A 17,099-nucleotide genomic window follows, 5' to 3' on the forward strand; every position below is an offset into this window, starting at 1 on the left:
TTCCCTTCCGAGCCCTGCCGTGCGCCCAAACAGTGGTTTTCCCCCACATATGGGGTTTCGGCATGTTCAGGAGAAATTTCACAACAAATTTCATGGTGCAATTTATCCTATTACCATTATGATAATGGGAAATTAAGGGATGAAATACGTTTTTGTGGGAAAAATGTGAAAATTTTATTTTTATAGCTCAATATTATAAACTTCTGTGAAGCACCTTGGGGTTCAAGGTGCTAACCACACATCTAGATATGTTCCCTAAGGGGTCTAGTTTCCAAAATGGTGTCACTTGTGGGGGGTTTCAACTATTTAGTCACATCAGGAGCTCTCCAAACGCAACATGGTGTCTGTTAATTATTCAGACAAATTTTACATTCAAAAAGTCTAATGGCGCTCCTTCCTTTCCGAGCCCTGCCGTGCGCCAAAACAGTGGTTTTCCCCCACATATGGGGTATCGTCGTGTTCAGGAGAAATTGAACAACAAATTTCATGGTGCAATTTATCCTATTACCCTTATGATAGTACAAAATTAGGGAAAGGAAAACATTTTTTGTGGGAAAAATGTGAAAAATTTATTTTTATGGCTCAATATTATAAACTTCTGTGAAGCAGCTGGGGGTGCAAGGTGCTCACCACATATATAGATAAGTTCCCTAAGGGGTCTAGTTTCCAAAATAGTGTCACTTGTGGGGGGTTTCCACTGTTTAGGCACATCAGGGCTCCCCAAATGCAACATGGCGTCGGCTAATTATTCAAACAAATTTTACATTCAAAAAGTCAAATGGTGCTCCTTCCATTCCGAGCCCTGCCGTGCGCCCAAACAGTGGTTTGCCTCCACATATTGGGTATCAGCGTGTTCAGGAGAAATTGCACAACAAATTTCATGGTGCAATTTATCCTATTACCATTATGATAATGCAGAATTAAGGGATGAAAAACGTTTTTGCTGGAAAAATGTGAAAATTTTATTTTTACAGCTGATTATTATAAACTTCTGTGAAGCACCTTGGGGTTCAAGGTGCTCACCACACATCTAGATAAGTTCCCTAAGGGGTCTAGTTTCCAAAATGGTGTCACTTGTGGGGGGTTTCCACTGTTTAGGCACATCAGGGGCTCCCCAAATGCAACATGGCGTCCGCTAATTATTCAAACAAATTTTACATTCAAAAAGTCAAATGGCGCTCCTTCCCTTCCGAGCCCTGCCGTGCGCCCAAACAGTGGTTTGCCTCCACATATGGGGTATCGGCGTGTTCAGGAGAAATTGCACAACGAATTTCAAGTTGCAATTTATCCTATTACCCTTATGATAATGCAAAATTAAGGGATGAAAAACGTTTTTGCGGGAAAAATGTGAAAATTTTATTTTTACAGCTGATTACTATAAACTTCTGTGAAGCACATTGGGGTTCAAGGTGCTCACCACACATCTAGATAAGTTCCCTAAGGGGTCTAGTTTCCAAAATGGTGTCTCTTGTGGGGGGTTTCCACTGTTTAGGAACATCAGGGGCTCTCCAAACGCAACATGACGTCTGCTAATTATTCAGACAAATTTTACATTCAAAAAGTCAAATGGCGCTCCTTCCCTTCCAAACCCTGCCGTGCGCCCAAACAGTGGTTTTCCCCCACATATCGGGTATCGGCGTGTTCAGGAGAAATTGCACAACAAATTTCATGGTGCAATTTATCCTATTACCATTATGATAATGGGAAATTAAGGGATGAAATACGTTTTTGTGGGAAAAATGTGAAAATTTTATTTTTACAGCTCAATATTATAAACTTCTGTGAAGCACCTTGGGGTTCAAGGTGCTCACCACACATCTAGATATGTTCCCTAAGGGGTCTAGTTTCCAAAATGGTGTCACTTGTGGGGGGTTTCCACTGTTTAGTCACATCAGGAGCTCTCCAAACGCAACATGGTGTCTGCTAATTATTCAGACAAATTTTACATTCAAAAAGTCTAATGGCGCTCCTTCCTTTCCGAGCCCTGCCGTGCGCCAAAACAGTGGTTTTCCCCCACATATGGGGTATCGTCGTGTTCAGGAGAAATTGCACAACAAATTTCATGGTGCAATTTATCCTATTACCATTATGATAATGGGAAATTAAGGGATGAAATACGTTTTTGTGGGAAAAATGGGAAAATTTTATTTTTACAGCACAATATTATAAACTTCTGTGAAGCACCTTGGTGTTCAAGGTGCTCACCACACATCTAGATATGTTCCCTAAGGGGTCTAGTTTCCAAAATGGTGTCACTTGTGGGGGGTTTCCACTGTTTAGTCACATCAGGAGCTCTCCAAACGCAACATGGTGTCTGCTAATTATTCAGACAAATTTTACATTCAAAAAGTCTAATGGCGCTCCTTCCTTTCCGAGCCCTGCCGTGCGCCCAAACAGTGGTTTTCCCTCACATATGGGGTATCAGCACGCTCAAGAGAAATTGCACAAATTATTTTGGGGTCCATTTTTTCCTGTTACCCCTGTGAAAATAAAAAAAATTGGGTCTAAAGTAACATTTTTGTGAAAAAAGTTAAATGTTAATTTTTTTCTTCCACATTCCAAAAATTTCTGTGAAGCACCTGAAGGGTTAATAAAGTTTTTCAATGTGGTTTTGAGCACCTTGAGGGGTGCAGTTTTTAGAACGGTGTCACTTTGGGTATTTTCTGTCATAAAGACCCCTCAAAGTGACTTCAAATATGATGTGGCCCCTAAAAAAATGTTTTTGTAAATTTTGTTGGAAAAATGAGAAATCGCTGGTCAACTTTTAACCCTTATAGCTCCCTAACAAAAAAAAATTTTGGTTCCAAATTTGTGCTCATGTAAATTAGACATGTGGGAAATGTTATTTATTAAGTATTTTGTGTGACATATCTCTCTGATTTAAGGGCATGAAAATTCAAAGTTTGAAAATTGCAAAATTTTCAAAATATTTGCCAAATTTCCGATTTTTTCACAAATAAACGCATGTGATATCAAAGAAATTTTACCACTATCATGAAGTACAATATGTCTCGAAAAAACAGTCTCAGAATCAGGGGGATCCATTGAAGCATTCCAGAGTAATTGCTTCATAAAGTGACAGTGGTCAGAATTGAAAAAATTGGCCCGGTCACGAAGGCAAAAACAGGCTCTGGTGCGAAGTGGTTAATTTTGGTGAGCACAACAGAAGCAGACAAATTGTTGCACACTTGGCGCATTTTGGACTGCCGTAAAGTCATTAATTACAAACTCTTGTGTAATATCACCAAGATAGAACACAAGGACAGAACCAAAGTGCATAATGACATCCTAACAATTCAGTGATAAAAGCAATAAGAAAACCACCAACAACCTATAACCCTGAAAGACAATTATGGCAATTATGTCCTTAAAAACAGCATGTGCTGTAAAGAGTTAAGACTATTCCCCCTTGTAGCTTGATCATCAGAAGTTGCTGAACAAAGTGATGTATGGGTTTGTGGGAGAAGATTAAGTCTCATTTGTATTTTTATTAATTAAAATCCCAACTCAATCTGATCTTAAAAGTCCAAGTCCAAATCATTGATTGACAACCTGAACAGGAATTTCAATAACTACAAGTTAGACCTTCTTCAATGTCCATGTTTCCAGTACGTGTAGCATCTGTTTTTATCATGGATGCTACATGTACCCATTATAACCTATGCTGCTATGCATTAATTATTTCTGAACATATGCATGACACGCGGATGACACCCTGATGGAAAAGACTGATGGCACCAGTTCCGGTTTTTCACTTACGTGTTTGAACACAGACATGTGAAGAAGGCCTTGTACCGAATCTATTCCCACAAACCAATATATCACTATTTTTAGTTTCTACTGCTCTATAAGATTCTGCTGGCAGAATAAACTGCATGTTTAAGGTGACATGTTCTCAATACTTCTTTATTATATTGCTATGAATGCGGTTGTGATTTTTTTCTTTTGTCATTTGGGAAACAGGATGAAGTTGGCCGTCTGTCAGCTCTTAAGCCTACAATTGAATCCTTGCAAGTTCAGGGAAAACAACTGAAAGAAAAGGAACAAGGGCCAATGTTTCTGGATGCAGATGTAGCAGCCTTTCTCAACCACTATAATCAAGTTCTTTCCAACTTGCAATCTAGAGAAAAACAGCTTCAGAACAGTAAGTGCTATTAAAAAGTGTTGCCCACTACGATTTTAAATTGATCGATCCGCCTTGTGTATTGTGATACATCACCGTTAAATTATATACTAACGATAACAGTCCAAACATTTTGTTAATTTTAATGCGGTTGTGCAATAACATTTAGAACGTGTGTTGTTTTATTATTTATTTATGCTTCTGCATTTAATAATTTAGCAAAGAGCCGGATTTTATTTAGGAAATTGGAATTAGAAGATGTTTGGCATTTAGAGTTGGTATTTTCCTATCTCTCTAAGCTCCAGAGGGTTACTAAATGCAACTAAAAAAGCTATGAGATGAATTTTAAAAATTACACAATGGTTACACCCTTCTTCATTTTTACTGCATAGTTATGCAAACAAAAATTAAAATACAGAAAGTTAGAAAACGCATGGGTAAATTTACATGTAAAACAACCATTAATCAATTCTATACTGACTGTAGTACTATATAGTATTGATATACTATATAGTAATGATATAATTACATAAAGTATTGTAATATAACTTTATTTTTATTATTAAGCTATGAGTTATACAATCTGACGGGTAATTCCAAGATAATTTGTGGTTGGTTTAAATAAAAAAAATGATGTATTATATCTAGAGGTGGCCAAAAAGATTTATATTACAATGTTCCAGCGTTCAGATTGGCACTCCACTGCTGCCAGAGCAGTGTAAACTTCCTCGTCTGGTATTCATATATAGTGTGACGCCTGTGATGACATCACTTAAGGTCTAGTGACTAGACTTCATGTGATATCACAGGGGCCTAGTAATTGCAAGAAGTATCACAAGGGTGGAATGGTGAAGTTGATGCTGGAACACTTTAGAGAAATTCTTTTTACCCATCTCTACCTACAGTATATCTTATCCTAAATTGAAATAATATTTTTTACCCCTTCACGACATCAGCAATACATATACAGTACAAGTCGGAAGCAGGTGTATGGAATGGGCTCAAGGGACAGATGATGGCTGTGTGTGATAGCCAGGAGCAGCTGCTAACAATTGTGCGTGGAGGGGAAGAGAGCCTGCAATTGTTAACCTTTTAAATACTGCTGACAAACTCTCACAGTGAAATTTAACACACATCTCCATGGCGGAGCATCATTCCATGCGCCCATCGGTGCACCCGAGATGTGATCATGGGTCGCCGATGGGTTGCTATGACAGCAGAGGGTCATTACAGATCTCCTCTCACACTCTGCCTGTGGCCGGGCTTCAAAGGAGACCGTGATTTTCACTATATGCTACAATGCTGTGGCTTCGGTGTATTAGCACAAGTGCTCAGACGATTAAAGCTTCAAATCCCATAAGGAGTCTAACAAAAACAGTGACAAGTAAAAAAAATGCTTTAAAAAATATGAAAAGGAAATAAAAAAGCATAAAAATTCAATTGACTCTTCTTTTCCCCCATTAAAAATATTTACATAAAAAATACAAATACAGTTGAAACCAGAAGTTTACATACACTATACAAAAAGACACACATACACGTTTTTCTCAATATCTGACCTGAAATCAGAATAAACCTTTCCTGTTTTACATCAATTAGGATTACCATCATTTTTAATATTTGCCAAATGCCAGAATAATGAGAGAGACAGAATGTTTAAGGCATTTTCATTACTTACTACAAGTAAGTAATTGAGCAAGTAATTGAGTCAAACGTTTGGGATATCCATCCACAAGCTTCTCACAATAGTTGACCAAAAAGTTAAATTTTAGTTTCATCAGATCACAGGACATGTCTCCAAAAATGTAAATCTTTGTTCCTGTGTGCATTTGCAAACATTAATCTGGCTTTTTTTTTTCTTTTGGAGTAATGGCTTCTTCCTAGCAGAGTTGCCTTTCACCCCATATTGATACAGTACTCGTTTTGCTGTGGTTATTGACACAATCTTACCAGCTTCCGCCATCATCTCCACAAGGTCTTTTGCTTTTGTCCTTGGGTTGACATGCACATGTCGGACCAAAGCACATTCATCTGTGGGACACAGAACCCGTCTCCTTCCTGAGCGGTATGATGGCTGGACATTCCCATCTTGTTTGTGCTTGCATTTAATTGTTGATGAACGAGGCACCTTCAGGTATCTTGAAATTGTACACAAGGATGAGCCAGACTTATGCAAGTCCACAATTCTCTTCCTGAAATCTTGGCTAATTTCTTCACACTTTCCCATGAAACTACACAAAGAAGTAGTGTGTTTCAGGTGTGCATTAAAATACATCCATGGGTGTGTCTCTAATTAACTCAGATGTTGCTTCCAAACATATGACATCATCATATGGGCCGTCCAGAATTGTTAGAAGGCATAGCAATCTTTGTGTATGTAAACTTTTGACTTTGCAGTAAATAATAAAAATACCTTAAAACATTCTCTCTCTCTCATTATTGTGGCATTTTGCTAATATTAAAAATTATGGTAATCCTAACTGATCTACGTGACAATGTGGCAAATCAAGGATGTTCTTGGGCGGAGCTGATTTTTTGGCGCGAACAAGCCGGAACCCCGAACACGAACACGAGTTTGAGATGCCGAACAAATTTGCCCAACACTATCAATAAATACACGAAAGTCATTATCTCAGTAAATTAGAATACTTTATAACAACAGCTTGAAAAATGTTTTTAAAATCCGAAATGTTGGCCTACTGAAATGTATATTCAGTAAATGCACTCAATACTTGGTCGGGGCTCCTTTTGCTTCAATTACTGCATCAATTCAGGGTGGCATGGAGGCGATCAGCCTGTGGCACTGCAGAGGTGCTATGGAAGCCCAGGCTGCTTTGATAGCAGCCTTCAGCTCGTCTGCATTGTTGGGTCTGGTGTCTCTCATCTTCCTCTTGACAATATCCATAGATTGTCTATGAGGTTAAGGTCTGGCGAGTTTGCTGGCCAATCAAGCACAGTGATACTGTTGTTTTTAAACCAGGTATTGGAACTTTTGGCAGAGTGGACAGGTGCCAAGTCCTGCTGGAGAATGAAATTTCCATCTCCAAAAAGCTTGTTGGCAGAGGGAAGCATGAAGTGCTTTAAAATTTCCTGGTAGACGGCTGTGCTGACTTTGGTCTTGATAAAACACAGTGGACCTACACCAGCAGATGACATGGCTCCCCAAACCATCACTGTGGAAACTTCACACTAGACCTCAAGCAGCTTGGATTGTGTGCCTCTCCTCTCTTCCTACAGACTCTGGGACATTGATTTCCAAATGAAAATTGGAACTCTGGGACCTTGTGGAGTGTGTCAATGACTGCCTTCTGGACAACAATCAAGTCAGCAGTCTTCCCCATGATTGTGGAGCCTACTGAAACAGACTAAAGGACCTTTTAAAATGCTTAGGAAGCCTTTCCAGGTGTTTTTTGTTAATTATTTTAAATTACTGAGATAATGACTTTTATGTTTTCATTGGCTGTAAGCCATAATCATCAACATTAACAGAAATAAACACTTGAAATAGATCATTCTGTTTGTAATGACTCTATATAATATATGAGTTTCCCTTTTTGTATTGAAGAACTGAATTAAATTAACTTTTTGATGATATTCTAATTTAGTGAGATGCACCTGTAGTTGGGAGATGAATCTTGTACATTTTATTCCTAAAGGTTTAATGCAAAAAAAATGTTTCTTAATGTTTCAGGCAGAAAAAAGTCATACTTTAAAATATGCTTTAAAATGCATTTAAATGAGAAAAAAAGAATTCCTAATGAAAGGCGATTTTATAGGAAAGCAGGTTTGATATGCAAAAGCTTTGCCAAACCATCTTTCCATTCTGTAACCGCAGACAAAAGCAGCAATTTAACATTGTTCAAAAGTGTGATGGCTCAATTTAATTAGCGTTAATGCCACATTTTCATGATTATTTAATTAGTAATTATCTTTTTCTTGTATTGTCTCCCTTTATATTATGGCACTATTCCTATACATATATGCAGTGACACGTGCATCTCCAGAGCGAACTCTTTCTACTAAAACTCTCCTGTTTGAGGCAGTTATATAATATTTTCATCAAATATGAGTTAAGCAAAGTTTTAGACATTACACAAAAGAACATTATAATTCTACCAGGGTTCTTAATTATATTAAACATTTTTCAAAAAACTTATTCATTAATTTTTCAGCAAAAATATAGTAGCATTTTTATGGAAGACCCACAAAGTCTTTGTAAATAAAAATTGCTGAGCTTGCAATATTTTAGACAAAGTGCAATAGAGATCCACTTTGAAGAGTTTATCAATGCCACGTTAACACAACAGATCCAAGGTTTCTAACCCAAGAGAACAGGAAAAACTGTATCTGGCCACTTATTTTATCTGCAATTACAGAATTTTTTTTTACATAGCGTTCTATTGGAGTATATGGACAGGTCATGTCTGTATAGAACAACCCTTTTAAATGTAGCTCCACATAGATGTTATCTTGATTGATAACATAAAGGAATCGGGTTGTTGTTCTGCTCAAATGTTGTTTTGATGAACATTTCATATTAAGGAAAAAAAAGTCTCTTGTGCATTTACAATGAAACTAGTCTACTTAAAGGGGTGTTTCCATCTTCAAGATCCTATCCCAATATGGAGTAAGTGTAATAATATTATTCTTAGCAAATACCTCCAATTAGAAATTTAGCATGGTTTTTCTGACTAGCTATGTCTCTTACCATGTCCAGGGCATTGCAGTAGCTTAGAGATCCAAAGTTACAAAAACTAACAACTGTCACTATGTGCGTGGTCATAACCATGGATAACTACATTAATGCAATTCCCTGCACATGAGGTAAGCGACATAGTGAATCAGAAGAACTATACTACATTCACTATTGGAGGTATTCGCTAATATTGTTATTATTACACTTACTACATGATGGGATAGGAACTTGGAAATGGGAATATTCCTTCAACTTTATTGGTTATATAAAATAAGCTGCTTCCTGATGGCAATTGTTCTCAGTTCAGGAGCAATTCCCTAATAGTCAAAGAAGGCTGTTTACCACCTGCTTCTTATAAATCATCTAAATATAATCTATTAACTGTCCTATCAGCTTCAGCTAAAGTATTTATCCCGACTCATTGGTTACAACCTGAACCAACCTATATTAGAGAATAGATAAATAAAACTCAACAGATATATAGACTATAGGAAATCTTCAGCTGAGAAAATGTCTCACTCCGCCTATCAAAAATATGGCAGTCATGGGTGCATTAGCTTTCTCTCTCTCTCTCTATATATATATATCTATGTATATATTCCAAAACTTGTTTTCCTAACCCTACCTCTTTTTCTTTTACAATGTAACAATATATTATGCAGTTGATATGTCATTTTAGATTTATGCTTACACTCTCAGCTATAACTTGACTATTTGCAATTTATGTATTTATATTTCTCGTGTAATTTTCACAGCGCTTTGCAGACATAATCATCGCTGATGGAGTTCATGATCTTAAAGAAGCACTCCCACTGAAGTTTTTATCCTCTTAATATATTTCAACCATAATATTATATAGCACTGCGTACTCACAATTGCTCATTTTGCCTTTCTGCCCAGATAATTCTTCTATTTTCCATTAGATCTAACATATCAGAAAACTTAAGAACTGACTAGCTGAATCCTTCTAAGCTCTTTGTAGAAACAAGAAATCTCTTTTTCCAGCATGAGTCACCCCCCTCTTCAACTCCTGACCTGGCTGCTACCAATCTTCCACGTCTGGGACTTTGCACTGAGTAGAATTGAAGTTCTAATGATGACCCACGCAGGAAAAGAGATATTGTGTTTTTAAATAGAGCTTAGAAGGATTAGTCTAGTCTGTTTTTAATAGCATGATGTCATGGACCTACTGGAAGAAAGAAGAATTAATTGGGTAGAAGGGCAAAATGACCAATTGTTAGTACACAGTGCTGTATAATATAACTATTGCAATATATTAAGAAGATAAACATTTTGATGGGCGTGCTTCTTTAATTACCTATAAATATGACTTTGGAAGTAAACCCATGCAAACAATAGAAGAACATACAATTTTCTTCCAGATTTTGCTGTTGGTGGGATTTGAACCCAAGATCCCAGTGCTGCAAGACAACAGTGCTGCACTGATTTTTTTGTATGTCTTTATAACCTATATGGTTATATAAGTTTTCTATACCTTGATGGGATTATTATCTTATTAACTTGATTTTGTTACCAATATCTATCTTCCTCAATATGGGTAATATATTGTATAACTTATTTTTTAAACCACCAAACTATAATTATTTAAAGGGATCTCTCCACCATAGCCAATTATCATGTTTTCACATGATACAAGACTAATGTCTAATCACTATGGACTACATCACTAGGATCCCCACTGATCACTAGAACATGGTCTGTTTCTTCTCACTGCATAACCGCAGGGAGGAGGAGACTTGATAAAGTAGTGGTCAAGAATGCACTCTTCCATTTAATTAAATGTCTATGGGGTTGAGAAAAACAGACAAGTACTCCACTCAGCTCTCTGTCCGTGCCCTAGACATTAAGTAGAGCACCACTGCATGTGCTCGGTTGCCGATGCATTAAAAGTTCCACTCACTAAAACCACAAAGTAAAAAAGAATGGAGGACTTGTATCACCTGCTCTAATGATAATGGGGTTCCTCTGAGATAATACATTTTTAACTTCTTGTGAAAAGGATATAAATGTTAGTTGTGGAGAAACCTAGAAAAAAATAATAAATATATACTGTATCTCTTCTACATGAATAATACTCAGATATTTGGAGATCATCCTTAGTAATATTTACCTGTTTATAACTGAATATAAAGTGCTTGGGAAAAGGACCTAGAAGGCACACATCTATGGAGCCCTTTATAGATATATATATATATATCTCTATATATATATATTTATATATTTATATATATGTATATATATGTATACATGTGTGTATATCATATATATCTCATTTATGTTTTATTCATTTTTTCATGCACCAATTTAAAAGTATAGCTTTTCAACTGAATTGAATGCATTTTATGCATTGTTTTTTCAAATAAAATGTCCTTGTTTTTTTAAATCAGTTTTAGATAGTTTACCTCCAACACATTACAAGGAGAAAATGAGCACTATTCTTCTGTGGATCCAGCAGTCTGAAACCAAACTCGCTATACCTCAGGTCACTGTTACTGAATGTGAAATCATGGAACACAGACTCAGGGAGCTAAAGGTTTGTATGTCAGCTGTCTAGTCAAACTCGATGCTTATGTCATTTGCTTTCACCTTTGTTTTATAGAGCTCTTGCTAACAGCACCATGATAAAACTACATGAACAAAAAATATTAGCTTAGGGGTTTAAGCATGTCATCTTAACCACTGCTAAAATGTGCACAAAATATATAAAAATCTAATTTAAAGTTGAAGTGCTGCATGTATCTTGGGAGCTAAATGCAGGGGAAACGTTCTCTAGAACAGGGTTCAATAAATTATATGCAAATGCTACCTAAGCCAACTGTCATGGGGCTGATTTTATTGGCTTTTAGCTCCTTCATTCCAATGATTTGAAGTTTGAATGTTCCAGGATGAGAGGATTTTCAAAATAAATGTTGTGCTTCCATGGTAGCAGGTTGGCAAATGCAATGCTCCCTTGCACTAATAGAAGCATTTAAAAAATAGCACACAAAAGTCCTGGCCCATTCTGATTATGTTTGGAATAAATTTTAACCCCAACTATGAACCAAGTTCTGCCACTAACACCATTGCCCAACATCACGAACACTCTGGTAGCTGAATAGATGTAAATACTTGCATTTATATTCAACATAAACTATAGATACATTCTTTTTATCTAACTTACATCTTTGACACAAAATTTGAGTCTGTTGTAGAAATAAATTGGAGGTCCAAATTGTTGAGCATGGTTTTGAACTTAAATATTCAGTGCAATTATACTGATTGGATGATCTAGTCTCCACCTGTTTATCTTTGTAATATACAGTAGAGACCAAAAGTTTGGACACCCCTTCTCATTTAAAGATTTTTATGTATTTTCATGACTATGAAAATTAAACTTTCACACTGAAGGCATCAAAACTATGAATTAACACATGTGGAATTATATACTTAACAAAAAAGTGTGAAACAACTGAAAATATGTCTTATATTCTAGGTTCTTCCGTGTAGCCACCTTTTGCTTTAATGACTGCTTTGCACACTCTTGGAATTTTCTTGATGAGCTACAAGAGGTAGTCACCGGAAATGGTCTTCCAACAATCTTGAAGGAGTTCCCAGAGATGCTTAGCACTTGTTGGCCCTTTTGCCTTCATTCTGCGGTCCAGCTCAGCCCAAACCTTCTCGATTGGGTTCAGGTCTTGTGACTGTGGAGGCCAGGTCATCCGGCATAGCATCCCATCATTCTCCTTCTTGTTCAAATAGCCCTTACACAGCCTGGAGGTGTGTTTGAGGTCATTGTCCTGTTGAAAAATAATTGATGGTCGAACAAAACGCAAACCGGATGGAATAGCATGCTGTTGCAAGATGCTGTGGTAGCCATGCTGGTTCAGTATGCCTTCAATTTTAAATAAATCCCCAAAAGTATCACCAGCAAAGCACCCCCACACCATCACACCTCCTCCTCCATGCTTCACGGTGGGAACCAGGCTTGCAGAGTCCATCCGTTCACCTTTTCTGCGTCGCACAAAGACACGGTGGTTGGAACCAAAGATCTCAAATTTGGACTCATCAGACCAAAGCACAGATTTCCACTGGTTTAATGTCCATTCCTTGTGTTCTTTAGCCCATACAAGTCTCTTCTGCTTGTTGCCTGTCCTTAGCAGTGGTTTCCTAGCAGCTATTTTACCATGAAGGCCTGCTGCACAAAGTCTCCTCTTAACAGTTGTGTCTGCTGCTAGAACTCTGTGTGGCATTGACCTGGTCTCTAATCTGAGCTGCTGTTAACCTGCGATTTCTGAGGCTGGTGACTCGGATAAACTTCTCCTCAGAAGCAGAGGTGACTCTTGGTTTTCCTTTCCTGGGGCAGTCCTCATGTGAGCCAGTTTCTTTGTAGCGCTTGATGGTTTTGCAACTGCACTTGGGGATACTTTCAAAGTTTTCCCAATTTTTCGCACTGACTGACCTTCATTTCTTAAAGTAATGATGGCCACTCGTTTTTCTTTACTTTGCTGCTTTTTTCTTGCCATAATACAAATTCTAACAGTCTATTCAGTAGGACTATCAGCTGTGTATCCACCAGACTTCTGCACAACACAACTGATGGTCTCAACCCCATTTATAGGCAAGAAATCCCACTTATTAAACCTGACAGGGCACACCTGTGAAGTGAAAACCATTTCCGGTTACTACCTCTTGAAGCTCATCAAGAGAATGCCAAGTGTGTGCAAAGCAGTCATCAATGCAAAAGGTGGCTACTTTGAAGAACCTAGAATATAAGACATATTTTCAGTTGTTTCACACTTTTTTGTTAAGTATATAATTCCACATGTGTTAATTCATAGTTTTGATGCCTTCAGTGTGAATGTACAATTTTCATAGTCATGAAAATACAAAAAAATCTTTAAATGAAGTGTGTCCAAACTTTTGGTCTGTACTGTATATGCATATTTTTCTCACATTTATACGAAATGTTTATTTCATTTTGTAATTTTACGTTCTATTCTTTGTTTTTAACCAGGCCTTACAAAGTTCCCTGCAGGAACATCAGTCTGATATGAATTATCTCAGCAAAACTGCAGAGGAGTTATCTAGCAAAGCACCAGCTGATGTTAAGCAAAAGTACTGGGCAGAAATTGACCAAGCCCAAAGCCGTTGGAATTTTTTATCAACTCAGATAGCAGGGCAATGCCAAAAACTAGAAGAATTACTCAACAAACATAGACAGTTCCAGGTAGGTCTACTGACATTTCTTGCTATTTATCCTATACCATATTAACAATAATTATCCAAGATTCCTTTTACTTCTTTAGAAGAAATACTTTTAAGGGAAAAAGCTTCATACTGGAAATAGAAAAATTTCTTAGACATAGTAAAGGCCAATTGAATTTTATGGGTATCTAATTCAGGATCTATAAAACACAGGGCCCAATTCATCAAGATCGGCATTGTTCACTTTAGTCTTGATGAGGGGGCATGGTGGAGTAAGAGACGTCTGATTTTTTAAGACTGCCTTTTGCCACAAATCTTACTCCAGTTAGGGACTGAAGTAAAAGTTATTATGCAAGGTATGTCACAGCTCATCATAAATTAAATGAGTGGTCATTACCATGCCTTTTCCCGCCCCTGTCTCACTTCAACATTGCCCATTTTGGCAGAGTTAGCCCAAATTGATATCCAAACAACAAAAGTCGCAAAATGTTTGTGCAACCTCACATTGCTCAAAGATTTTGCTGCGTGTCACAACATGTTATGCTACTTTCCTGTTGTGAAAGCTTTGATGAATTGAGGTCTTTGTTTTCAATGTGCATGGGGTCACAGATACAATGGAAATTAGGTTATAGAACTGACTTGACAATAGTTTTGAACATATGATATGGAATGGTAGACCTAGCTTATACCCCAAACCATCCAAATATTTCTTATATGTGAGTAACTCCAAATACCAACCTGTTTGCTGTGAAGTTTAACAACAGATGTAAGCTTCATAAAAGTGAAAAAGTTAGAATTTGGCTTGTTTCACCTGGTCCATGTTTTCAGACCATACCTTGATCAGCATTTTAGGCCATTGGGTCTCCTGACCTGAGCTAACTGCCTCATGCACATACACTGCTCAAAAAATAAAGGGAACACTTAAACAACAGAATATAACTCCAAGTACATCAAACTTCTGTGAAATCAAACTGTCCACTTAGGAAGCAACACTGATTGACAATCAATTTCACATGCTGTTGTGCAAATGGAATAGACAATAGATGGAAATTATTGGTAATTACCAAGACACACTCAATAAAGGAGTGATTCTGCAGGTGGAGACCACAGACCACATCTCAATACCAATGGTTTCTGGCTGATGTTTTGGTCACTTTTGAATGTTGGTTGTGCTTTCACACTCGTGGCAGCAGGAGACAGACTCTACAACCCACAGAAGTTGCTCAGGTAGTGCAGCTCATCCAGGATGGCACATCAATGCGAGCTGTGGCAAGAAGGTTTGCTGTGTCTGTCAGCGTAGTGTCCAGAGGTGGGAGGCACTACCAGGAGACAGGCCAGTACACCAGGAGATGTGGAGGGGGCCGTAAGAGGGAAACAACCCAGCAGCAGGACCGCTAACTCCGCCTTTGTGCAAGGAGGAACAGGAGGAGCACTGCCAGAGCCCTGAAAAATGACCTCAAGCAGGCCACAAATGTGCATGTGTCTGTACAAATGGTTAGAAACCGACTCCATGAGGGTGGTATGAGGGCCCGACGTCCACAGATGGGGGTTGTGCTCACAGCCCAACACCGTATAGGACGCTTGGCATTTGCCACAGAACACCAGGATTGGCAAAGTCAACACTGGTGCCCTGTGCTCTTCACAGATGAAAGCAGGTTCACACTGAGCACATGTGACAGACGTGACAGAGTCTGGAGACGCCGTGGAGAGCGATCTTCTGCCTGCAACATCCTTCAGCATGACCGGTTTGGCAGTGGGTCAGTAATGGTGTGGGGTGGCATTTCTTTGGAGGGCCGCACAGCTCTCCATGTGCTCGCCAGAGGTAGCCTGACTGCCATTAGGTACCGAGATGAGATCCTCAATTCCTTTGTGAGACCATATGCTGGTGTGGTTGGCCCTGGGTTCCTCCTAATGCAGGACAATGCCAGACCTCATGTGGCTGGAGTGTGTCAGCAGTTCTTGAAAGATGAAGGCATTGAAGCTATGGACTGGCCCGCCCATTCCCCAGACCTGAATCCGATTGAGCACATCTGGGACATCATGTCTCGCTCCATCCACCAACGTCACGTTGCACCACAGACTGTCCAGGAGTTGGCGGATGCTTTTGTCCAGGTCTGGGAGGAGATCCCCCAGGAGACCATCCGCAACCTCATCAGGAGCATGTCCAGGCATTGTAGGGAGGTCATACAGGCACGTGGAGGCCACAAACAATACTGAGCCTAATTTTGACTTGTTTTAAGGACATTACATCAAAGTTAGATCAGCCTGTAGTGTGTTTTTCCACTTTAATTTTGGGGATGACTCCAAATCCAGGCCTCCATTGGTTAATAAATTTGATTTCCATTAATGATTTTTGTGTGATTTTTTTGTCAGCACATTCAACTTTGTACAGAACAAAGTATTTAATGAGAATATTTTATTCATTCAGATCTAGGATGTGTTATTTGAGTGTTCCCTTTATTTTTTTGAGCAGTGTATATACATTGGGGGAAAATCAGTATTTTATCCCTTGCTGTTTTTGTAAGTTTGCCCACTGACAAAGACATGAACAGTCTATAATTTTAAGGGTAGGTTAATTTTAACATTGAGAGATAGAATATCCCCCAAAAAATCAAGAAAATCACATTGTATAAATTAGATAATTTTTTTTTTGCATTTTACAGTGAGAAACAAGTATTTGATCCCTCTGGCAAACAAAACTTAATACTTGGTGGCAAAACCCTTGCTGGCAAGCACAACAGTCAGACTTTTTTTGTAGTTGATGATGAGGGTTGCGCACATGTCAGGAGGAATTTTGGTCCACTCCTCTTTGCAGATCATCTCTAAATCATTAAGATTTTGAGGCTGTCGAAAGGCAACTCGGAACTTCAACTCCCTCCATAAGTTTTCTATGGGATTAAGGTCTGGAGACTGGCTAGGCCACTCCATAGCCTTACTTTGCTTCTTTTTGAGCCACTCCTTTGTTTCCTTGGCTGTATGTTTTGGGTCATTGTCTTGCTGGAAGACTCAGCCATGACCCATCTTCAATGCTCCTACTGAGGGAATGAGGTTGTTGACCAAAATCTCACGATACAT

The 17,099-nt window shown here is 38.3% G+C and overlaps 1 protein-coding gene across 11 annotated transcripts in view; it reads left to right on the top strand.

The window, feature by feature from the left end:
• The window catches only part of DMD (dystrophin), a 3,940,859-nt gene that overhangs the window by 1,732,588 nt on the left and 2,191,172 nt on the right, over positions 1 to 17,099 (top strand). For all 11 annotated transcript variants that reach the window (XM_073664716.1, XM_073664719.1, XM_073664714.1 and 8 more), the window contains 3 exons: positions 3,964 to 4,144; positions 11,228 to 11,373; positions 13,834 to 14,046. In XM_073664716.1, coding sequence (XP_073520817.1) covers positions 3,964 to 4,144; positions 11,228 to 11,373; positions 13,834 to 14,046 — 540 coding nt within the window. The remainder of the gene's footprint in view (positions 1 to 3,963; positions 4,145 to 11,227; positions 11,374 to 13,833; positions 14,047 to 17,099) is intronic.

This window comes from Phyllobates terribilis, unplaced genomic scaffold (genome assembly GCF_046119375.1).
Source record: "Phyllobates terribilis strain yellow unplaced genomic scaffold, ASM4611937v1 Scaffold_2__4_contigs__length_985480577, whole genome shotgun sequence".
In the NCBI taxonomy this organism is placed as follows: Eukaryota; Metazoa; Chordata; class Amphibia; order Anura; family Dendrobatidae; genus Phyllobates; species Phyllobates terribilis.